At 41.0% G+C, this 25,036-nt stretch overlaps 1 protein-coding gene across 1 annotated transcript; it reads right to left on the bottom strand.

Moving 5' to 3' along the window:
* Positions 1–3,069: 3,069 nt before the first annotated feature.
* Positions 3,070–18,850, bottom strand: perp (p53 apoptosis effector related to pmp22). The gene is made up of 3 exons (XM_084075682.1): positions 18,413–18,850; positions 10,009–10,149; positions 3,070–5,949 (listed from the first exon to the last, which is right to left on the bottom strand). Exons 1-3 carry the CDS (start codon positions 18,615–18,617, stop codon positions 5,738–5,740), a joined length of 558 nt encoding a protein of 185 aa, XP_083931808.1. The 5' UTR covers positions 18,618–18,850; the 3' UTR covers positions 3,070–5,737.
* Positions 18,851–25,036: the final 6,186 nt, after the last annotated feature.

Here is a 25,036-nt window from a genome sequence, read left to right on the forward strand (position 1 = left end):
TGGATTAAAACCTGCATTAACCACTTACGCCTTACTTATACTATGGCTATTCAAAAATAACAGATCTACAAGCTCTTCTAGCACAAAGCTTTGCAATATGATGCCATTTTTGTACTTTCACTGAAAAGTTTGAATACAGGCTTGTATTCATTTACTTGTATTTGTGCTATTGCTACTTTTACTTAAAGGACGACTTCACCCATTTTCTTCATATAATTGGTCCCCAATACTTAATGCTCATTGTAATCTGGTACCATTTTTGTCGGTCTGTGTCTCATAAGAGGCCTGTGGACAGTTCAGAAACCCACCTACCAGTGACATCATCGATGGGGAAGCCAAGCTAATAGAAACTGCAGGCTTCCTGGAAAGTTAGCATGCTATAATGGAAGCCATTTTCAGAAAAGATGAACCTGCCTAACGACAATGTCACTGGTAGGCGGGTTTCTGAACTGTCCACAGCCCTCCTATAAGAGACAGACCAGTAGATTTTTTTTAACATGAGCATTAATTAGTGAGGACCAGTTATATGAAGAAGTTGAAAATGGGTGAAGTCGTCCTTTAAGTGAAACAAATCTGAGTACTTCTTCCACCACTGCATCCAGGTATGAGGTGGCAGAAGAACATGGGAGGGAAGAACCCAGGGGAGATCTCTGGAGGAGAATGTGTCATTGTTCTGTTGGCCCACTCCTCGACGTGAAAAGCACCTGGGATCTGGAATGAAACCAGCAGCACCCACTGAGTGCACAGCTTTAGAAGCAGACAAAGCTCTCTGTATGGGTACATGCACAGTTTCACTAATTCTGAGCTTTCAGTCTGAAACATGGCTACATATTCAGCTAAAAGTTCAGGGTACACTAGAGGGTGAGAAACACAGTGGGTGGTGGGTTGCAACTCAAGCTCATGCAACTCACACTCACAAGTGCTATTGAGGTTCATTAACTGATCAAGCCTGCCCTCTAGTGGCTTTTATATTGAAATACAGAGGGTGTGAGAGTGTGTGTGTGTGTGTGTGTGTGTGTGTGTGTGTGTGTGTGTGTGTGTGTGTGTGTGTGTGTGTGTGTGTGTGTGTGTGTGTGTGTGTGTGTGTGTGTGTGTGCGAGTGCGCGCGTGCGCGCGTGCGTGCGTGCGTGTGTGTGTGTGTGTGATTATTTAAACCTCTAGTTTCATAAAATACTTGCTGAATGATCGATCCCTATTTTGGGCATGTCATAGGAGAAAGGTTTCTAACAATTTAAAAAATAGTGAAAATATCAGATCTACAAGTTTACAGCATGTCGTGAGCATGTGTTGTGAGATTGTAGATCTGATATTTTCACAAATCTTGCATGTGAGAAAAGTTAAAAAATACTGCTTAATCGGTAATCAATTTGTTGTACAAAATTAAGAAATAAAAAAAGAGCGCGCTTCTCTATTATTCGATTAATTGAAAAAGTAATTGGTAGAATCATTTCTGAGAAATTAATCAATAGTTGCATTCCTACATGTTTTTGCCTCCTTCCTTTGCTTTACTCCATCTGCTGAGCTTCTCTCTTTCCCTTTCCCTCTCCCTCTCTCTCTCTCTCTCTCTCTCTCTCTCTCTCTCTCTCTCTCTCTCTCTCTCTCTCTCTCTCAGTGGTGGAAGAAGTACTCAGATGGTTTTACTTAGGTAAGGAAAGTAAAAGTTAAAGTAGAAATACCTCTATATAGAAATACTCATGTTACAAGGACTGTATTCAATATGTTTACTTGAATAAAAGTACAAAGGTAGGCTAATTGACATAAAAATATACTTGCAGTACCAAAGTAAAAGTAGGCTACTCACATTTTTCTCAATTTGTCAAAAATAGCAGATCTACAAGTGCACAACATACCACGATGCAATGTATTGTATTGTGAGATTTTAGATAGTCTATTTCCGTATAGCCGATGTAAAATAGGGCTTAAGTGATTAATGTATGTGTTGTAATAATAATCTAAATCAGCAAAGTAGCAACTAAAGCTAACAAATAATTGTAGTGGAGTAAAAAGTACAATATTTGCTTTTGAGTTGTAGTGGAGTGGAAGTATAAAGTATTGAAAAACGGAAACACTTAAGTAAAAGTACCTCAAAATTGTACTGTAAATGTACTTAGTTACTTCACTGCACCACTGCTCTCTCTAGTGAATGAATGTAGGCCTACTTAGTTACTGTACACCACTGCTCTCTTTCGCTTTCTCTCTCTCTCTCTCTCTCTCTCTCTCTCTCTCTCTCTCTCTCTCTCTCTCTCTCTCTCTGGAAGTTGAAACTCAGGGGAGCTGTCATGGCTTGCTGAGCCCAGGCTAGTTCTCACACAAGCCTCTCCCTGGGTGGGGCAGGCAGGGTGTGGGCCTCATAATAATGCATGACTCACAGCTGTTAACACTAGCAGACAGGCGTGAGAGGAGGACAGGGCGTGTAGCCTACACGTTATTCCTTCCGAGTGTTCATTTAACTCAAATGTAACCAAATGGACTCTGAGTCTTTATGTTTACACATACTGTAGTTACAAGAATGGATACATTGAACACTGAGGATTTTTTTTACTGTATTCTCTGTGTGTGTGTGTGTGTGTGTGTGTGTGTGTGTGTGTGTGTGTGTGTGTGTGTGTGTGTGTGTGTGTGTGTGTGTGTGTGTGTGTGTGTGTGTGTGTGTGCGCGCGCATGCATGCGTTTGTGTGTTCTGTGACACCATGCCACAAGGAATGCAACCAGCATTGCTGTGACGAGAGCTACACTGACATAAGTGCTACAAATGCATTTTCAAACCAATCTCCCACAGGAGTAATCCGTTGTTGCATTAGTTCAACAGTTTTTTATAAGAATTGTCACTTTTCCAATCATTGTGGGCATCTCTCTGCTATTGTGGGGGAAGACCCTATTTCTGAGAGGCCAAAAAGTATAGTAAGGGTGGTGCAAAGCAACAGTGCGACCAAGGTGCATATCATGTGCATATTCACATGATGCCTATCTTATCTCCTGCCCCCCCCCCCCCCTTTCTATTTCTCGTTTCCTGTCTCCTCCACTTCAATTGTAAACAGTGTATTTCACATACAAATCACTCTGAAAATGTAGTTGTCTCCAAAAAACAATCTTTATTGCATAAAAATACACACAGCTCAAAATAAATTCCAAGTACAGCAGAAAAAGAAAAATGGATGGTCTCAAGAAGTGGAAGGATGTTAATAATACATAGTAAAATCCATAGGGTTAATTTATCTGCTGAGCTTAACGGGTCCATTTGGTTATATTTGTACACTCTCTGACTTAAATTAACACTGAGGATTTTACAGTGTAATAATAGTAATAGCTACCGTACAGCCACACTGCCAGCATGGATGATTGCTGGTTTCACAGACTTCAATTCTATGTCACCCTTCAGCCTGTGTTGGTCAAGCCCTATTTACAGGTGTAAAAAAAGTTACTTTAAAATCTAGTCTACAGGACTGAAGAGTGAATAGGCCTTAATCTGTTTTAGAATCTGCTCTGACCTGCTAGCCGTAGTAGTACCAAAGTAGATTTGAAGCAGATTATCAGGTAGATATTCCGTTTGCTTACAAAAATACAAATACTCTCTTCAGCTGGAAAAGAGCTTTGAAGCCAAAACAGTCACCTTTTTACACATATGAATAGGGCCTCAGACTAAACTAACAAATCTTAGATCAGTAATAATAATTATACCTTCTTTCATTGTAATCCAAAATGCAAGCCTGGACCAGCATGAGAATGTGAACATAAAACCTTGCGATAGCTTAACATTTACGTTTCAAACGAAGACATCTTCTAATCTAGGGCATCGTTTCTCAAACAATGGGTTGGGACCCATTTTTGGGTTGCGGGCCAATTTGTTTTATTCGTGATTAAATATCCCAAGTTTTTCAAAATAATTTCATAAAAATAAAAAAAAGTAATCCATAAATGTAAATAGATTTTTTTATAAACAGTGAAAATAGAAGATCTACAAGCTCACGACACATCGCATCGCAAGCTTGTACATTGGCTATTTCCACTATCTATTAAATGGGGCTAAACAGGTTAATTCATGTAAGTTTGTAAGTTTGGGTCCCAGAGAGACATCATATTTCTCTTTTGGGTCTCGAGCTAAAACGTTTGGGAACCACCGTTCTAGGGACCAATCCACTGAGTGTCTGTTAAACCAGGCCAATGAGTTTAAAATCTTTTCAAGGGCCATTTCAACAACAACTACACAACAGGTCAACAAGTTAAGGCACACGTTTTATATACAGTATACACAGTCAAATCCTTAGTGTTAGTTTAACTCAGTATACACATGAAAACATGTACCAGTCAGAGTTAAATTAACTTGATATTTAACATTGTGTATCGTGTGATTGTATGAAGCAAGGTGTCTTATGAAGTCAGTAGATATGACAGTATGAGGGACACCAAAGCCCACAGAGGAATGATTTTTTTTTTTTCATATGACCAGTTAAATAAAAACAATAGGACTTTTCAACTAAGGCCTCAGATGAAAAATGACTTATTGGGAGATGATGATAAAAAAGAATGTCCATTAAACTGACTGTGAAATGTGTATTGTTGAAGCATGAGTTCAACAAATGTCATAAGTGAGAAAATGCTACACTCATGTAAATAGGCTGTTTTAAGGATGGTCAATATACAAGACATTGGAAGAATTCCTATATTATTAACATCAGTGTATATTGGTCGATGGCATAAAAATGGCTTTAAAACATACCCAAGGGCCACGAAGAAGCAAAAAGGAAATAAAAAAACTTTTGATACCATTTACAAACTCACAATCATCATCAAACATCATATTTATCTATTTACCCATAGAGTGGGTAGTGTTCCCTAACAGACACAAAGACCACACAGCAATTAGCCACAGTCCTCCCTTTCATTTCTGAAGCAAAAAGACACTTTTCTGGATCAGCAGATATGAATGGGGGGAACACATAAAAAGGGTGGGGGTGAACAAACATCCAAATGCAGCCATTAAAATACATATACAATTTCCTTGTCCTATGCAAAATATACTGTACCGATTACATTCAGCTTCCGAATCTATATCTTTTGTTCTGTGTTCCCTTTTATACAACTACCTACATAACACAAGATGTGTTAAGGATATATATGAGATTACGGAAAAGCTCCTTATAATACACTACACAAACTTAGCAAACAATCCAGCATGATCTATTTGTCCAGTCCAGTCATACAAAATATCTTACAGTGGGCTTTGAATGCGAACTGGACAGCTCTCACCAAGATCTCTACAAAGCTTGAAATAGAAATCATATTAAAGCTACAGTACGCCTTACGGAAATAAACTGAACCCTTATCTTAAGTGCACTTAGGTGATCTTGCATTGAAAAATTACCTATGCTATATGCTTATGAAAAAATGCTTATAGCAAAGACCAGAGATTTATGGGGCTGACTTAAAGAATATAAGAACAATTAAATCAGGCTGACATGACAACGTCCAATCAAGAGTCCAGTTCCAATAAGAGTTGTCTAGTACTTCTAGTGGCACTGTCCTCAGACAGTGGGGAGGGCTTTTCCACTGGCAAGCCAAATCAAACCGAACCAAACTGGACAGTGCTGTTCTGGCCAAGACACACATCCACCATAGCTCCTGGGAAACGGGACAATGAGAAGTAGAATGCTCAGTGGCCAGCACAGCACAGCACAGCACAGCACAGATCCAGCTCCATGTGAGAAGAGTGTAACTGACTGTGGGTTAGCGGTTTGAGTCTTTAGGCAGAAGAGTAAATGTATTTGGTCTTGGCCAGGCCTGTCAGCTCATCCTCATAGCGTGGCATGCAGCAGAAGAGGATGCCACAGCCGATGGCCAGGATGGTGGCCCCCCAGCCGAAGCCGTAGGCCCAGGTGTAGTCGTAGTGGCCCTCAAAGATCTCTTCGCTGAAGTGGACTGGGTAGATGATCAGTGCAATGAACTGGAGAAGCACTGTATGGAAGGGAGGAAATAGACAGGGTGAGAGGTGTAGAGCAACAGGAAAAGTCAGACACCTGATGTAGTAACCGATGTTACAATAATAGTCACATTGGGTTTTTGTTTAAAGTTCTACTTTTATCATGATTTTTTTAATAATCTTTTCTATTTATATTGTTGGCATACTGTTGATGAAGCTGTAAGAACAAGAATGGCACTGCGTGCAATGTTGCCACAGGTGTAATGTAAGTGCATGTGACAATAAAAGCCTTGAAACCCTATGTAAACATCTTTACCGACTTATAGGCATAACCAACTATTCCCAGTATTTCCTATTTTGGTGTGCACGCAAACAAACGCAATGAGTTTGTTCATTTATATTGTGCTTCAAGCACCTATTCGGGAAAATTTAACGATGCATAAAAGCAGCAACAGAAACTGTCAAGCAGACAAACATTGAAGATGAACAAATAAAGGTGGGTATAACAGGCAGCCAGTCAGAGATGAAGTCAGACAACATTAACAATAGTGCTCACAAGAGTACGGGAAATACTTTTGAGAGTGTAACAGCAACATCCACACGTCAACATCTGTGATATCGAGGTGAGTCAGGATTCACTGACATTCATATGACTGCATCAGTATTCATAAGCATCTCTCCACGCAGCTGTTCCGGAGAAAGGTGTAATCTCTAACACCATGTCCTCCCTCATTGCCCTGTGTCTCACTTTTCAGTCGTAGAGAGTGGTGGTGACTGATTTATGATTCACTGCCTCCCTTTCCTTCCCTGGAGCACAGGTAGGGTTAAATAAATGGTTCTTCTCAAAACAAACATTCTACAGTTCAATAGGGGCACATAATCCATATTTGGAACTGAGCACCATTAGATTGTTTGAGTTTAGCTTTTACTGACAATGTCAACCGCCATTCTTGACATAATAGTAGGTCCCAGAGAATGCTGTTCTGAATATGATAGAGCTAAATCGATACTGTATACAGTGCAGGACTCACATACAACACCAGCATTACTTTGTTGTAGAGGAGAATGAGCAGTCCACTCCACAAATTAGCAGGAAAACAAAGAGAGAGACAGCATGGACTAAGTAGTCCTACATTATGCTACATTAGGATATCACTATCTCTGAGCACAACGGTGGCTATACATGTAATATTTTATGTGATGGGATGGTATAATAACATAATCGTGTTCCCTTACGGTATACGTTCGGTATACTTTTGAGATTCTATCTACCATATGACATTATGCCAAATTCTTGCTACATTTGCCACAAATGCAAACACACTCTCTCTCTCTCTCTACACAATTTACTCTTAGGTTGGACATTGAAATAACAACTTTTTCCAAAACCCATTAGGGTATTTTAAGGCCCAGGTTACGGTTATGTTAAGCTTAGTCATAGTTTTGACGTCATCATCACAATATGTGTGTGTGTGTGTGTGTGTGTGTGTGTGTGTGTGTGTGTGTGTGTGTGTGTGTGTGTGTGTGTGTGTGTGTGTGTGTGTGTGTGTGTGTGTGTGTGTGCGCGCGCGCGCGCGCGTGCGTCTTTCTGTTCCTATGATCTCACAGTCAGCGGGGTGAGTCAGTCAGATGGGCAGACTGCGTTGTTCCCATAGCAACGTCATACCCCCGTCCCTTTGCCTCTACACAGCAAACAACAGACTCCTCACTCCACTCCACTGGTATAGTGTACTTTACTTCTCTCTCCACTCCCTCGCTTCAGGACTCACCCACAATGCCTTATTCCCTCCCCTCTTTGTTCTCAGGATTGACGCTCTTCCTTACACTCATTACGTAACTCATTGCCCTCCTTCGCTCAGTTAAGCTTAAGATGCTCCCCCTTTTTTCAATCTAAGCCATGGCCTACATTTCCTCCTTCTTGTTCCCTCTCTCCCACTTTCACCCCTCTCAAAAATCTTCCCCTTCTTTCTCTGTCTCTCTCTCTCCCTGCTGCCCTCAAGACTCACACTCCCTCACAGTATGTCGCTCTCTCCCTCCAAGATTCACATACTTAGGTCAGCTAAGGCGATAAAACCGAGGAGCTGTTGATGACTATAAAGTCTGGTTTTGGTTGGAGTTGGTATGTATAACCATAGCTATGTTTTATTTTTGTACCATGGTTAACATAACTACATGACACTGTCTTTAAAAACAAACAGACAGAAAAACTATCCTCAACACACTGATAGACCCTGTAGTCCATGCTCTGCAGGAAGCAGTGGTCAGGTCTGCAAGAGCTCTACGACGGTATGACACCAGAGCAAAGAGGAAAGACAAGAATAGTAAGGTGACACTTCCCACAAACTTAATGGATGCTTCCAGCCCCTGCCCTCTGGCCAGAGATGCATTTCCTCAACTCACAACAATAGATGCAGGAACAGTTTTCTCCCAACAGCGTGCTCCCAGTCTGCTCAACCAGGCTAGGTCATAATAACTGTCCCCTCCCTACCCCCCCCCCCTCCTCCCCATAGGACAGATGACATTTATTGTACTCATTTTATTCTAAACACATATTTTTAGACTTTCAAACTGTGTTGAAATAAAACCTTGCCATGTCCTTGAAATAATTTTTTCCCCCTCTAAAGCCCATTTTAGAACATTGCAGAGAAAATCGTTGCTGTCTGAATCACCCTGTCGCAGGTTGGCTGACGCCGGCTGATTGAGTCTCATGAGATTACACTTGTCGAATTGCAAGCAACAAGTTTCAGAAGGTCACGGTCATTATAATGATTTCTCTGTTCAATGATCTATCTGTCGCTCTCACAACTGTTACGTTCCCATATCCCTCACGGATGCTTTTCTAAAATCAGAGCAATGAGGTCCCAAACGGCATCACTACATTAAATTAACGTAGTATTTAGGAAACAATAGACCAGCAAAAAGACACAGTGATCTCTTATCTGGAAATACAGTCAGATGTTTTTCATGCACGTTTTCTTTCCCATACCCGGGAGGGACAGGCCCATCTGCTGTTTATATCCCATAGCCCGGAGGGACTGTGCTGGAATTGATAGTTGGTTGGCTTCAATATAATATAAATAAAGCTGTATCTATACAATATAGATACAGTAGGAGAGGTTGTGTTATGCAGTCAGGTGATGGAGTTTGAGCCTCAAGGAAGTAGGTTGATGTGACATGAGAAGTACCGTTGATATGGGAACGGAGAACAGTCTTTGCTAGTCGCTTTGGTGTGGACTGTCCAGTTTCAGAATGTAGCAAACCAGTTTTTGGGGGAGATTCTATTCCAAGTGTTTTCAAATTTCAACTCGCCTCATTGCGAATCTTTGTTCTGTACTAGGCTTGCTTAAGCTTACTCCTGATTGAATAAATATCCTCTTAATTTGCTTTATAGTGTTGAGGTTGTTTTGTGTCTGTGGCTTGTGATATTAAGGCTTTTACGCTGATGGTACAAAAACAATTTTCCACTGAATGGACATCAAAGGCTTTGAGTTGTTTGCAAATTACTGTAAATACAGTAGTTAGCTGAAAACACAGAACGCTATCTAAAAGCAACGCATGCATCAACACACTCACTTGGTGACATCGTGAAATATTTCTCATGGCGTTCAGAGAGTTTGTTCTCTATGGGAGATGTGATGTTTTTGGTCTTATCCGAAACATGTGTGAAAAGCATGGTTCCGCTGGCTGGAGCCTCTAATTTCGTCACACAGCTCGAACTGCTGCTCCAGAGTGCAGATGGTTTTGGGTGGCCTGCTACGCTCCCCTTTCAATCCTAAAACTTTCTTTCTTTCTTGTTTAATAAGACACTTTTTTGACAACATCGGTATCAGCAATTATGGAGCCAACGTGTACCAATTTTAACCATTTTCAACCTGGCGTCCCTATTTTGGGCATGTCATTAAAAGATGTTTTGAAATAGGGTTAAATTAAGTTCAGTGAATAACTTAATTCTATATTGACGTTTACGTGTTCATTGTGTAATTAAAGTTAAACGTTCTTTTCATATACTCGATTTTCAGGTTTGTGTGCAGTAGGTCATGTGACTGGTAGAGGAGTCTTTACCGTGTGTCAAGTGTGTTTTTTGCCAGCCTTACCAACAATGAACAGCAGTAGTCCTACGAAGGGCAGAAGAGTAGTGTTGAGTGTGCAGCAAAGAGCCACGCAGGAGATGATGAAGGCCACGATGAGGATGAGGAGACCGATGATCATCAGAGCAGCCACAGCCTGGGCCCAAGCTGGAGACACACACAAACACACACACACACAAAAATGTTAATTACATCAACGCACATGCCTGAACACCAACTGTACAGACTTCATCACACGTTACTCTACCTCGCTGTAGCAGAGGGCCTGCTACATACTGCTACAGTCAAATTAGGATATTGTTTGGTAGTTTTCCAATGCAGAACTTTAAATAAATCTATCCTTCCATATCAACCCAGGCACAGTAGGAGATATATCTGTAAAGCCTCAGTCAGCCTCAGCCTTCAGCAATTCTGCCTGTGTACAAAATAGGCTTAGCTAATCACAATCGGCAACAAGACATTTCTGGCAATTAACAGCAGTTATCTGTGGTTTGTCCTGTTGTTGACATTCTGGACCGGTCAGTGCACTTAAGCAGACTCAGACAAAATAATCGAGAGCACATTCCAAAAGATTAGAAAGTTGGTGTGGTGAAAGACAAAGACAGAGACAGCATGAGACAGAGAGTTAAGCCTGATTTATACTGCTATTTTCAGTGTGTGGCACAATGCACAACCAAGTATAAATCAGGGAATACAGTAACCCTTGGGACAGGGAATGTGGTGGTGGCATTGATTGGACATACCACCCTAAACAAGATCACCGTGTACATGTAACAGAGTTAGTAATATCCTTGTATTAATTTCTACAAAACCGATGTGCTTGCCTTTGAATGTATTGCATAGGTTGCAAATGATTTGTTATTTACACACTTATCATGACCCGGGTAACTCTGTAATGATAAGGAAGGAGCCTCTGAGAACAATATATCATTTATTTTCTAAAACACGGCAGCACTTCATGTGTGGTTTTAGCTCTTTAGCATGCCACGAGAAACACTGTGAATAAATACCCTGGCTGACATACAGCAACATGATGCAAATTATTCCTCATCCCAGAGATAATACTTAAAACCAATCTTCCGGTTTTGTCACCATGCTCTTTCCTGGGTACGGTTTTCATGTATCATGGTAGGTTGTTTGTCAGTGTGATTGGATGGATTTATAAGAACTATGATCATAGATCATAGTTCATACAACTATGATGACTGGTGTGACAGGGTCTGTCAAAGTTATCTATGCAGTTATTTTCTCTTGCTCACAGGCAATCAGGTATTGTGTTTAATTTATTGCTCTATATAAATTACAGGGGTGTGCAAACTCCTCCCTTAGAGAAAACGGTGTCTGGTTGGTGGTGTTTATGGTGCACACTTAAATTGTATTTTATGAAAACAATTGCATCTGAACTCAAAACGTAGAGTTCTAAGTTCTGACGATGCAAAAATGATTATGCAAAACCCAAAACTTTTGCATCACAAGCCAGTGTGGACTTCTACGTCTCTTTCTCGTGGTATGCTAGCTCCTCTCTTTGATGAATAATAAAATTGCCTTAAATCTAGGTTTCATGGGCCCAAGGGTCACAAAACGTATCAATGAAAACATTTCTCACTGTTTTTTTAGTCAGAACACGTACACTTGTAACTTGTGTCGCTACAGTTTCAGCACACTGCTGTACACAATCTATTACATAGAATGCTCAGCTCAGCTAAATTATTCACATCCCCATGTGTGTGTGTCTGTCTGTGTGAGTGTGTGGTGTATGGCAAGAGAGAACATGATAAGTCAAATGCCTGAGGGTGGGGAGGGGAATGCTACCCTACCATGGAACACATACAGTACACACACACACACACACACACACACACACACACACACACACACACACACACACACACACACACACACACACACACACACACACACACACACACACACACACACACACACACACACACACACACACCTAACTAGTTAAACTGGTTGACTTTCCTGTGATAGCTGTGTCATTCATGCTCAATAATACACATACTATCTCTTGATTCTACAGCCCTAACAACTGTTCTTAAGCAAATAGCTGATCTACAAGCTCACAACGCATTTCATGAAATTGTTTTTAAATATTTGAGCATTTTGAAATATTTTTGCTTATTAATGCCCAAAATAGGGACGCCAGGGTGACAGTGGTTACACAAGTATAGCCTGGGACCCAAACTATTAACCTGAATCTCACCGTGGGCCCCAAGCTCATTAAAATGTATTACTCCCATAGTAACACGATTTAGAACCCGATCCACGCTGTTCTATTGAAATGCAAATGTGTGCAACGAAAGTGGTTTGGAAACACAATCTACAGGAGCGGCAGTCCTGTTTTATAATCAGCATAATGATACATGAATTATCCCACAGCTTTTTACAATACCAAAGTTTATTTTAAGATCCTTTACATCTGGCCACAAATCCAGACACCAAATAGTGTCAACACAGAAATCCACCCTCTCCATTTTTTTTGTGTAACAGACTACTGGATTGTGTAACAGACTACTTACACAATCCAGTAAGCAATTTTACGGGCAAATCTGGTAAAACCTTGTGCATGTTTTTAAAAAATAATAGGGTTTATACTGTATGCAATATCACTTAGTGGCACCAAAACTCTTGGAGGAGTAGCATGGCAAACTTTAGTTTATCTAAAGAAATAAAGTCGCCTAAGTACTATACTGTGTTGCCTCTAGGGGTAACCAAACTAATAAACCGAATTATTACAGGTTAGTGTGATCAGGCCAGAGTATGTGCATGTTAGCATGAATGCATGAATCAATCCATGTATGTATGTTTGTATCTGTATCTGTCTCTGTGTATGTGTATGTGTATGGGGGGGGGGGCATTGAGGGTGACATATGCGCATTCTTAACATGACATTGTACGTGTGTGTGTGTGTGTGTGTGTGTGTGTGTGTGTGTGTGTGTGTGTGTGTGTGTGTGTGTGTGTGTGTGTGTGTGTGTGTGTGTGTGTGTGTGTGTGTGTGTGTGTGTGTGTGTGTGTGTGATTTTGTAATTAGGTATCATCTGGCTGCATCTGTCTGTGCCTGTCACTCACTGTTTACCAGCTGTTGTCCCATTGATGATCAACTAAATATATTCAACTATACTCTCTAGTCTCTAATGGCTTAAATGTCCCTGCACGCACGCGCAGACACACGCACGCACACACACACACACACACACACACACACACACACACACACACACACACACACACACACACACACACACACACACACACACACACACACACACACCAATCATTTCCTTCTCCATACTGCACTATTGAATACATTTCCATGGAAGACTTTGCAGCAGCTTCCAGGAATGGAACCACAGCGTCACTGTGATTCATGGAGAACTTTAGAAAACACACTTATCTGCTCCCTACATGTCACTTATACAGGTTCCAACATGTCAAATCAAATGTATGGTAGAGATGCTGGCATTGTGTATTTTATGTAGGTTACTTGGGGGTGGCCGGCGTGCGTGTGCATTATGGTTGTGTTCACGTGCAGTTTTTACAGCATGGCTCCTTAAAGGCAAGCCGTCTAGAAGAAGGTCTGTGTGTGTGTGTGTGTGTGTGTGTGTGTGTGTGTGTGTGTGTGTGTGTGTGTGTGTGTGTGTGTGTGTGTGTGTGTGTGTGTGTGTGTGTGTGTGTGTGTGTGTGTGTGTGTGTGTGTGTGTGTGTGTGTGTGTGTGTGTGTGTGTGTGTGTGTGTGTGTGTGTGTGTGTGTGTGTGTGTGTGTGTGTGTGGTGTAGCGGACTGTTTTCATTGAAACGTCCAGCCAAGCCGGATGCACCATGGGGGATACGAACCCGGGTTTCTATGATGGTGGGCTGGGCAGGATCTTTACCCCTGCACCACCCAGACACTGTGTGCTGTTTTTCATTGAACTATTATTTATTTTTTGAGCACAATTGTTTTATTTATTAATGTTTTTGTTTCACAATGCATTTTTTTAAATCCCCCCCCAGTCACTGGCAATTCCTTCCATGAGTCCATGTCTAAACCAAACGGTAGGAGGACACAAGTCCCTGCTGGCTTCCCACTACGGAAATCTACCAATTGTGTTCATTAGTTTGCCCATGCAGCCAAGCCAAAGCCGCCGCTACTGGGAATGGAACTATGGCCTCTGTGGTGGAGGGCGATGTTTTCACCTATGCCACATGGACATCCTCTCTGTACTTCGTTTATAAAATGCATGTAAGGTAAAGGTAAAATATTTATCATCCCCAAAGGGGAAAATCGTCTGACTTGGACAAATGCATTATTCTTCACCTGCACACTCATAAACTGTAGCACTGTGTTGTTTTCCACCTCATGCCTTACAGGTGAGTGTCTGCACCTCAGGCATGTGTCACTTTCACAACCAGAGCAGGGAGTGGCCATGAAACCGTGATAGGGAGGGGATTTGGTCTCAGGCCAAAAACTGTTAGACATCATGACTCTATACGGCGAGAACGTAATGATATCAAAAACTCTCAATACAATAATATCATAATACCAAGCGTACGATGATATTTAAAAAAGACAAATGATGACTTGTAAAAAAGTCACTTAAAACTTCCTGACCAGAGAAGCCACTTGGCACATCACCTCCCAGAATCCCTATTTATACAATATATTGTGCAAAACATCCCAGTTGTCTCTCCACCACTTGAGTGGACAGTCAGAGGGTAATAGATTTTTCTTTGCAGTACAAGTCTCTCTCTCTCTCTCTCTCTCTCTCTCTCACTCTTTAAACTTCAGCAGCCCGTTGAATACGTCCTGTCATTCAGGTCACACAGGCTCTGGAACCGGGAGTCCAACTTTCAATGTTTTAGGCTTTGTGTCACCTTAGCTTTTGTCTCTTCATACAGAGCTGGTGGTAGCACTGTTTGACTAAAATACGGCCGTAAAGGAATTTTATACTTCGGCTCCAGCGTGTTTACTAACCTCCTAAATCCATCACAGAAAACAGCATTACGTTTTTGGCAATATATTCACAGATGGGTTCAAATCTATCCCGAGGCCCTTTGCTGCATGTCATTCCATCTCTCTCCCACCTCTCCTGTTTCTCTGCTCACGGTCACTATCTAAATAAAGCAAACATGCCGATAAAATGTATCTTTTAAAAAAACAATGGATCCATGATCTTTAGCGAGAGAGGTGTTAAGTGTTGGTGGGAAGGAACATGGGAGGTTGCAGCTTCTATGCCTGCCATGTTTGTCCAACCAACCACTGATGTCCCACTGAGGTACAGGAAAAGAAAAATCAATACATTTAAAAAGGGAGACTGACCAAGACACAGACAAAGAACAATGCTGTAAAACAAGCAAAATGAACAACCAAGAGATATGGTGTCCGGTTGGCGCAAGGGTAAAGTTCCACCAACGCATTTTCGGAGGGGGAAACTAGGCAGGGAAGGAGGGTGCCGCTGCATTGACATAACACCAGCTTGGCTGGTAGGAACAACTCAATCATGTCTCTGTGTGTTATCACATTTTGAAATCACTTTGACAAACTACTAAAGGCATCCATGTCTCCTGTGTACTGTTACTGCACCAAGGTGATAATCAGAGGTATGGTGACAGGTTTATATATTAATCATAATGACAATTACAAAAAAATCGATCTATCAATCTATCTATCTAATTTGGGAACAGTTTCAGCCCTATTAGAGCCCCTTTGACTTCACTTATTAAATTAAAGTCAAATCTTTCCAAAAAGTATAAAACAAAGAAAATATTGACGGTACTTCTGTGGTCTACTGGAAGTGTGCACTAGAAATTTGGTGCTCAGTCCAGCGGTTTGCAAGATTAGCTATGGACGCAGACAGACACACATATCAGCTCTACTCTTATGGGTGCAGAACCACACTGTAAAAACAATTAGTCAATATTCCAGAGTTTCTTTTCAACACAACACGTGATGAGCAAAAACAAAAGAAACCCTAAAACATATAACAACTTTATTGTATTTAATGAGCTACCAATATATTTTATACCAAAACATTTTTTGGTAGCTAGTATATTAACAGTTGAGATATGTAAATGCTGTGTACTTTGGGCACTAATAATATATTATTGTCTTTGCCAGGCCGAAGGCATGGTGGAGAGTATGTTTTCGTTTGATTTCCTTTGGTTCCACCAAGCTAACATTGGTCAAGCTTCACGTGACACGTGACAATATGTTGAAAGGGTGTGCTTTGATTGGCTAGCGAGACGCATGATGAAATACATACCTATAAATAGGTGAGTCACTTCGAAACATTGCATTGCATGTTTCGAAGTGACATCAGTGCCATCAGCCAAGCTAACATTTAGTCAGGAGATATTAGCAGAAAAAGTTCCAATCTTGGAATAAATTCCAATATTTGCTGGCGGAGACTTGTGCTCCGAGGAGCACATTTTCTAGTTATTATTATTATTATTATTATTATTATTATTATTATTATTATCATATCCATCAGTATAGTCAAGGAAGGTTGTCAGATACAGTACATTGACAACAGTAGTACTAAATGGTAATAATGATTTAATACAGCTCAACACATTTCATAGTCGATAGCATGATGTGTGAGGAATGGTTAAAGTAGGTGTCTTATGCAGATCATTTCAGACACATTGTGTCTGTGTGACCACCAGGTGTTGAGTGATGTGTCAGCTATAGGAAGCCAGTCAGTGACACATGGCAGTGGAGATAAGACAGATTGCTCTCAGCAGGGAATTGAATATCGCTGCTGTCGGGAGGAAACATTGAATGACTAAAAAAAAGAGAAAATGGCTGATCTACACAAGCTCACAACATGTTCTGAGCTTGTAGATCTGCTATTTTCACTACTCTCATGCGACACTGTAGTATGATGAAGTAGGGCATTCCTTTACAAAAAAAATGTTACAAACATAAAAAGTTGAATTATAGAGATATGAGGTTTCTGCCCGACAGGAACGGTATGCGTGCTGGTCCAAATTAATCATGGTATCCTTGCTTTTTAAACAAGTTCGTGAAAAGTAAGACCAGTCGGAATTCTGGATGAAATTCCATCAATGATGCATTCCCTCAAAATGTTGGTGTTCTAGCGGTAACTTTCTAAAGCTATGGTCTCCCTGCTATGCTGGTTGACTTCAACAATAACGGCAACAATGCTGTCCCTTGTTGGTGACAGAGGAGGTTGTACACCCCCCCCCCCTCCCTCCCCAAAGCAAAGTCAGTCAGGGCCATTACAGGTGCAGAGACAGAGGTTCAGTGCTCTGTGTGTGTGTGTGTGTGTGTGTGTGTGTGTGTGTGTGTGTGTGTGTGTGTGTGTGTGTGTGTGTGTGTGTGTGTGTGTGTGTGTGTGTGTGTGTGTGTGTGTCCTGCGAATAACCACCATTATAAAGCACACTCATTAAGAGTTTGTCTATAAATAGCATTATCAACATGGTTTGTGGCAAGTATTCTATTGGCAGCCATCTTGAAGTCAGTATGGCATTCTTTTTGTGATCTCTTCTTTCAAATTGTATAGAATCTGGCTGAAGATCATTTTAATACAGATGACAACAATAAACTGAGCTGAACTAAATTGGCTTGGGAGAATATCTATTTCCAAATTCCTAAACTACAAGTGAAGTTCTGCAATGGTTTTCTATTCACCTGTTTATGCTAATATTGAAAGTTGAAACCAAGTGGATTCCCAACAATTGAGCTCAAATGAAGAAATAACAATTATTATTATTAGGCTATTAAAATTATTATTATAGTTTATTATAATAAATAGACACAATAACTAAAATGAAAGCCTTCAATTGTAAAGAGGACTAGAACAACACCAAAAGCAATGGTAACCAATACAAGGAAGAAAGATAGGCTATCTCTTGGCTGTAAATTTATGCAATATCTTACCATGATCTAGTATAAATCAGTTTGGTTAATTTAGTCTGAATTATTTTAGTATATACACTCTGTTTTATTACAGTTCTGAATTAGGATTTGCTTTAAACAGTTTTTTGTTTTTTTTTAATGATAAATTATGAACAGGAATAGCGGACAGCTGGTTCCAGTTGTTCTCTCTGGAATAGAAGGTAGACTACCTCTACTTTGTTGCAAATATGTTGTTAAAATACCCAATTTGCCCAGCGACATTAAACTTTTTGTTTTCCTGGCTTGGGTCCCAGGTTGTGAAGGGACGAGCTGACTGACTGACTACTACTGAAGTTCAGTCAGTTCGTCCTGCCTCTTCCCGTAGGACTACTCGGCGTAAAGTAGGCCCATTTCAAACAGCTTTAATTCCGTCCTTCGTATTTACAGTGGACTGTGAATGTTTATTTTTCACATCGAACTCACCTAACAGACGAACATTGTCCTACATTACCATGGCGGTGTACATTACAACGGCTAGCCTACTTACAGAATTCCATAAGCGACTTGCAATCCCAGTTCTCGTTCCTGCCTCGACACTGGCTCCACATATTGGCGTAGTGCGTCTTGGCGTCCTCGTCCTCGACCCATCCCGAACCGGCGGCGATGGCGACGATGTCGAAGATAATGGCGAAAAGCAGCAGCAGGGGTAAAATCCACCTGCATCTGGGGTAGGCGATCCCACAGCGAAACATGACCGACCGATCTGGATCTGAAACGAGCCGAGAGAAAGATATAGGCTACGCAGCAGCGACCAGTGTGTTTGACTCCCGGGTTCAGTCTGTGCGTGTTTGCGCAGAAATAAAGACTACTGTATACAGTAGGTGTGTGTGTTGCCGCCTTGCCTTGCACCGTAAGCTTCCTTGGAACTATAAAAGACACGGGCCCCACCCGAGTGCGTATATGCGAGTCAACAGTGAACCTGTTTGGGAACCTGTAGGCTGGGCTTGCTGTCTGATCGGATGGGGCTGGCCCAGAGCCGAAGGTCAGACGAGCTGAGTCAAGCCCAACCCCATTGACTGTTTCATATTACACTGTAACTGTGACACATGCCATTTCATCAGCACTGCCTAAAAGAAAGTCCGTTTTAATAGTGTCGGCAGACTACATACATTAAAACGGACAATATGTTATGTGGGGAACAGGGAACCCCCTCCCCTGAAACCCGTTTTCTTTATTATTAGCAACAGCAACAGGTATAACTAGAAAAAGTGCTCCTCAGAGCACAGGTTTCTGGCAGGCCAGGTAGGTTATTGTGGGCCAGCAATGTTCGGAATTCACCAATCAGGATTATGAAAAATCGGACGGATCCGCCTTGATCACTTGACTATAGATGTGTACCGATTTGCGTGATGTTTGGACAAAATTTGTGGGAGTAATATAATTTTGTTTTTTGCAAAAATCTGCCTCCTGGTGGCGCTATAATATGGCAATTTTAAAAGGGGGGCATTTGTTCCTCAATGTTGTGCGGATGTGCATGCTAAGTTTCACCCCAATCAGATGTTTTTTTCATGATTTGTGGCATTTTGTTCAAAACGGGCCACTCTTGCAAACTTTAATGTCAATCTTAGCCAATCAGGATGGATTATGAAAAATCAAACAGATTCGTCTCGATCACGTGACTATAGAGATCATGTGTAGTGATTTACTTGAAATTTGGATAAAATCTGAAGGAGCAATTGAAACAATTTTGTTTTACATAAGTCGGCCTACTGGTGGCGCTATAAAAGGCAGATGTGAAAAATGCAGGGCAAAGGTTTTTCCGTGGCTTCTAGAGAGTGCTTATACAAAGTTTGACACAGTGGCGGAGCGTCCGGGGAGGCAAGGGAGGCGGCCGCCTCCCGGCCCGCGACCCTGGAGGGCCCGGCCGCCGGGCCCTCCAGGGTCGCGGCCCCGACCCGGTCGCCGCGACCGGGCCGGGGCCGCGACCTCTCCGCGGAGCCTCTCCGCCTCTCATTTAATTAAAGCATTATTATCATCATTAAAATAATATTGAAATGTTATGTTGCGTGTTGTTGGTTTATTTTCACTCACAGTGATGCAAATATACAAAATTATCTTATCTTATATCTCCAAATGTATTTTGGTTAAAATCGTCATCAACATCTGCCAAAAAAGACGCATTGACACCTGAATGTACGCATTGAATGTACATTTTTGGAAATTGTATTTTTTTATAATTCATTTTTTGATAATAAATCGGTAAAATCAGGCAAAAATAAGAAATAAGAATTAAACAACATAACCCTAACCTAACCCTATCCTAACCCTAAAACCGAAATAAAGTGACAAAAAGCCCCCCAAAAGGTGACCCGACCCGACCCAAACCCGCAAAATTTTCCGCGCGCTTTGCGCGCGGGATGTGCGTGGTGGCACGGGGGGGGCCTGATCACTGTGCTCTGCCTCCCGGCCCGGCTTTCAGTTGTTCCGCCACTGGTTTGACACTTATCGGTGCAGTTATACTTAAAAACACGAATGGGCCTGTTTTAGAGCCACCATGAGGCTGATTTGAAAAGTTTCAAGTGGAATTTCTTCCTCGGCCTACTGGGAATGTGCTTGCAACATTTCACGGAAATCGCACGGCTGCGTTCATGATTTGGGGCATTTGGGGTAAAAAACTGTTTTACAGAAGTAGGCCTCCTGGTGGCGCTATGAAAGGCAGATGTGAAAAATGCAGGGCATAGATTTTTCCTTGGCCTAGGGAGTATGCGTGCAAAGATTCACGCAGATCAGTGCCGTTATAGGTAAAAACACGAATCTGCCTGTCAAAGCACCACCCATGAGGCTGATTTGAAAACAATCAAGTGGTATTTCTTCCTCAGCCTAGTGTGCGTGCAAAATTTCACGGAAATCGCATGCTGCGTTTATGATTTGAGGTATTTTGTTCAAAACTGACTAATCCTGCAAACTTTGGAAGCCAATCTTAGCCTATCAGGATGGAATATGAAAAATCGGACATATCCGTCTTGATCACATGACTATAGAGATACTGTGTACCGATTTGGTTGATGTATGAATAAAATCTGTAGGAGTGATATCAAAAAACGTGTTTTGCAAAAATTGGCCTCCTGGTGGCGCTATAACAGGCCGATCTGAAAGATTATTGCTCTGGCACCCAGGAAATGTGCGTGCACCATTTCGCTGCAATCAGGTCAACGCTCAACGGTGCCGGAGATTAGCTGCTCGCAGACAGACAGACAGACACACAGATGGACGGATGGACAGGGTGCAAAACATCTGCCACGCCTTCGGCCTGGTGGAGACAACGAACCGTGCATGTCGTGTGGGTTTATATTTATACAGTCTATGGTTTATACCTGAGGGTGGGTGGATGTTGGGGAGAGCAGTACATTGTATTACCACAAGGTGGCGGACAGGACATGCAGGTAAGTAATGGTATCAGGTGAGTCTCTTTGAACTCTTTCATACCAGCTCAAACTCACACCTTTACTGCATGGAGAGAAAATGCTATTCACAATGATACTGGATGTTTAGATTATAAAGGAATACATTAATAATGGACTCGCCTACAATGTGAACCTATTGTAATAGAATGAGAATGAGAGCAGATCTGTGTCAACAGAAATGTTGTAAAACATTTTATAGGAAGTGTAAGGACTCCCTCTTGTGGTGTATACAAAATCAAGATAGGCTACCGCTCACTATTAATAGTGCAACTGCAAGCTGACTTCAGATTCTTCAACATTATCTACCAACCACAAATAATTAGCTATATTTAGAGTATCATATTCATCTTATAAAATAACATTATCAAAACCACCACAAGCTGGCCTCATCGTGGCTTTCTGTCATCCCCTTTTCCTTTTAACTTTCCCCGTAATTTCAAGTGTCAAAAATATTTTGAAATCATTTGGAGTGCTGTTGCATGAGCCTGATATGATGTGGTTGCCTTGGCAAAGAGCAATCACTAATGTGGAACTGGTTTCACTGCTTTGTCTGTGCTAGGCGAAGCTCTATCATCATTCAGTGTCTGTACATGCCACCAGCCTGTCACAATATGTTTTCAGTGTGATTCACTTGAACTTCAACACCTGTTTCCTGATGTGCCCCTCTTCTGTCATCCCCTCAGTACCCCTATTGACTGCCTGTCTGTCTTTCTTTTCTTTTAAAGTCCTTTAATTATTTAGTTGATACTGTTGGTCCACTGACCACAAAAGACTATAAAAAACATTAGATGATATATTCAGGTATAAAAGATAGCATTCTTTTGTTTTGTCCAATCAGCATTTTGATGCATCTTCTGGAGTTGACTTCTCTCATATTTTCTCTTAACAGAAGGTTAAGAGAAAATATAAGAGAAATGTAAGAGAATTATGAGGCCCAATAAGTTGTACAGCCCAAATGTCCTAACAAGTTCAACTACTTTGAATATTCTAAATTATTCATTTTTAAATGAGGTCCAGACAGACCCAAGAGATAGTTTCTGTGAGATGAAGCATGAACTTTAGGCCAAGTGGTATGCTAGGCAGTCTAGGTTGGAATGTGAACTTGGCAACCTGTTGAAATATGAGAAAATATTCCCTGGCAATTTGTCTGGTCACAGTAGTGTAGATTGTTCATACATGTTTTGTCATACCAAGTAAACTACACTAAAATGCTGCATACACTTCCTACTCACTTTTAAAGCCCTACATGGACTGACTCCCAGTTACATTGTGGACTTGCTAAAACCTCATGAGCCAGTGCGCCAGCTTAGATCCTCGGATAGGGCCCTCCTGGATCCTCCCACAACTCACTTCGTCACACGGGGGGACCAGGCTTTTTCGGCCCGGGTGTAACTAACCATTTAAGCACTGCCTTGCATAAGAAATTGTTACCAGAATTAAGTATTATTTTCCATAGACCCCTTAACAGACGACGTCATACTGGCTGCATGCAGCCAGTATGCGCGCAACGAAACCCATTATATCAGGTCTCGTTAGGACGCGTCTCACTAGCCAACACACACAAGAGGGGGTTGGGGTGTGCTGAAACCAGTGCACCCCGAAACAGGTTGGGAATTGATTGCGTGAAACAATCACCTGTGCGTCCAGGCTCAATGTTAGTAAACAAATAATTGGTCTATAAGAAAGGCCCTCCAGTGCACCTCCTGGCCACAAGACGGCGCTATTGTCTCCCTAAAACAACACAAGCCTATGGACTTCAAAAATACTTTGATGTGGACATTTGCCTAAGTTTAATATATGCACTTCATTTGGGCCATTTAATTGTTTTTATTGGCCTTATAATGTCTTATTATTCTTGCCTCTACTGACACTTTACTTTGGTTGCTTGAAAGAATTGTTTTTGAGTTCGTTTTTATTAATCTGTTTTTGTAAAGCTTTAGGGTTAGGGTTAGGGTTAGGGACTGGAAGTAGCACCGTTTTGAGAGCGCGCGTCTTTGCAAAAGGCACGTAAACGAATGAATGAAAACAATAACAAAGAACTTCAGCGTTCTTACCGAAACGTTTATTTTGTTTAAGCACCTGGCTGAGGGCATAAGGTATGTTTGTTACATGCTGCACTGTATCGTTTGCATTTTATGTTATGTTGTATCTTTTGCATATTTTCACGAAGTTGAAGTTACTAGTCACTTTGGGTGTCGTTATGCCGATCTGTTCTTGGACCCATTGGGAGGCCTCAGTGGTGTGAATAAATAATTAAATAATTACCGTGAATTTAGATCGGTAATCAATTGCAATGCACAATTCATGGAGTAAAACATACATTTCATGTTTACTAAAGGACATAAATAATACAAATAACAGTACAGTAACAATTTCTTTATTGTTGGTTTAAAAACATAAGACACTTTATTGTGATTAAGATAGTTAATATTTTTGCTATTTCTTATGTTCGCACTCTAAACAAGGAGATTGTCATTTTGTGTCAAAACTATTTATGCTGAGGTTTTGCAACTCACAGGCTCTTTGTCAAATGTTGTTTCTGTATTATTTTGCATTTGTTACAGTATATTACAGCCATATTGTAATGTATGTTTTGTTTTCTGTTGTTTTCCCACCTATACAGTTCTTACGGTGTTTTTGGAATAAACTTTCAATATCATCAGTTTGAGAATTCATCCTTGATCAGCCGGGGTTTGCTTACACCGGGCACCGTTGCTCTGGAATGCCCTACCCTTGGATCTTAGGTGAGTCAGTGTCATCTTTTAAATCGCTTTTGAAAACAATTCTGTATATAAAGTGTTTTTCCTAAGGATTGCTTTATGGACTACAAATGCTGTTTTTTTTATGTTTTCTTATTTTTTCTTCATATTTTTCTTATTTTATTCTTTCTCTTGCTGATGTTTGCTGTTTTTAACATGTATGTAAAGCACTTTGTAACTTTGTTTGGGAAAGCGCTATACAAATAAAATCCATTCATTCATTCTTACTCTGACAGTGGTATTTGGCCATCCCTCCTCTTGTAACAAAACCTTGGATGTGCATGTTTACAGTTTACAGTTTAGGCATTTAGCAGACACTCTTAATTCAGAGCGATTTACAGTAAGCAAGGACACAAGATAATACATCATAATACATCAAATGCATAGAAATAGTAATCTAATAATAATGTAATACATAAGTAGGCCTACACCAATAATCTAATAATAACTAATACATACGTAAACCAAGAACCTATTATCAGCCTACATTGAAACTATACACACTATAGGATGCCAGGTCAACAATGACCTGGGATCTGTCTACATAACATGCTATCTAAGTTACATTTTAGCCTTTGCATATTCCTGCAAGGTTATCAAGGCTAGGGCAAGTGCTAGGGGCTGAGGTGGAGTCTGAAGAGGTGAGTCTTCAGATGCGTAACTGTAACTTTTTTTATGGAAGCGCAGCACCCTCACCAATGCTACCACTAGGGGGTGGAAGTCCTGGTATAATACAGTCAATCTGTACAAATTCAAGGTGAGCAGCAGGAAAATTCTTAATGGCAAAGAAGAGCACCATTTGGAAGATGTTGATGTAGATAGCCACATTCCAATGCTAACATTTATGCCAAACTTGCTGGAGGAGGAGGCAAGAAGGCATATTTATGGGGCCAGGCTTCCAGCATGGACCCATATTGTTATTCGCATTATTCCATTTCTTCTTCTTTA

The sequence above is a fragment of the Gymnoscopelus microlampas genome (assembly GCF_963454915.1).
Source record: "Gymnoscopelus microlampas genome assembly, chromosome: 13".
Classification (NCBI taxonomy): Eukaryota; Metazoa; Chordata; class Actinopteri; order Myctophiformes; family Myctophidae; genus Gymnoscopelus; species Gymnoscopelus microlampas.

Excerpts from the sequence above, each read along its gene's own strand:
- perp (XM_084075682.1), bottom strand. The coding sequence starts at position 18,617 with ATGTTTCGCTGTGGGATCGCCTACCCCAGATGCAGGTGGATTTTACCC. Across the intron at positions 10,150-18,412 it reads CAAGTCGCTTATGGAATTCT|CTTGGGCCCAGGCTGTGGCT; the intron begins GTAAGTAGGCTA and ends GTGTGTCTCCAG. Across the intron at positions 5,950-10,008 it reads ACTACTGCTGTTCATTGTTG|TGCTTCTCCAGTTCATTGCA; the intron begins GTAAGGCTGGCA and ends CCTTCCATACAG.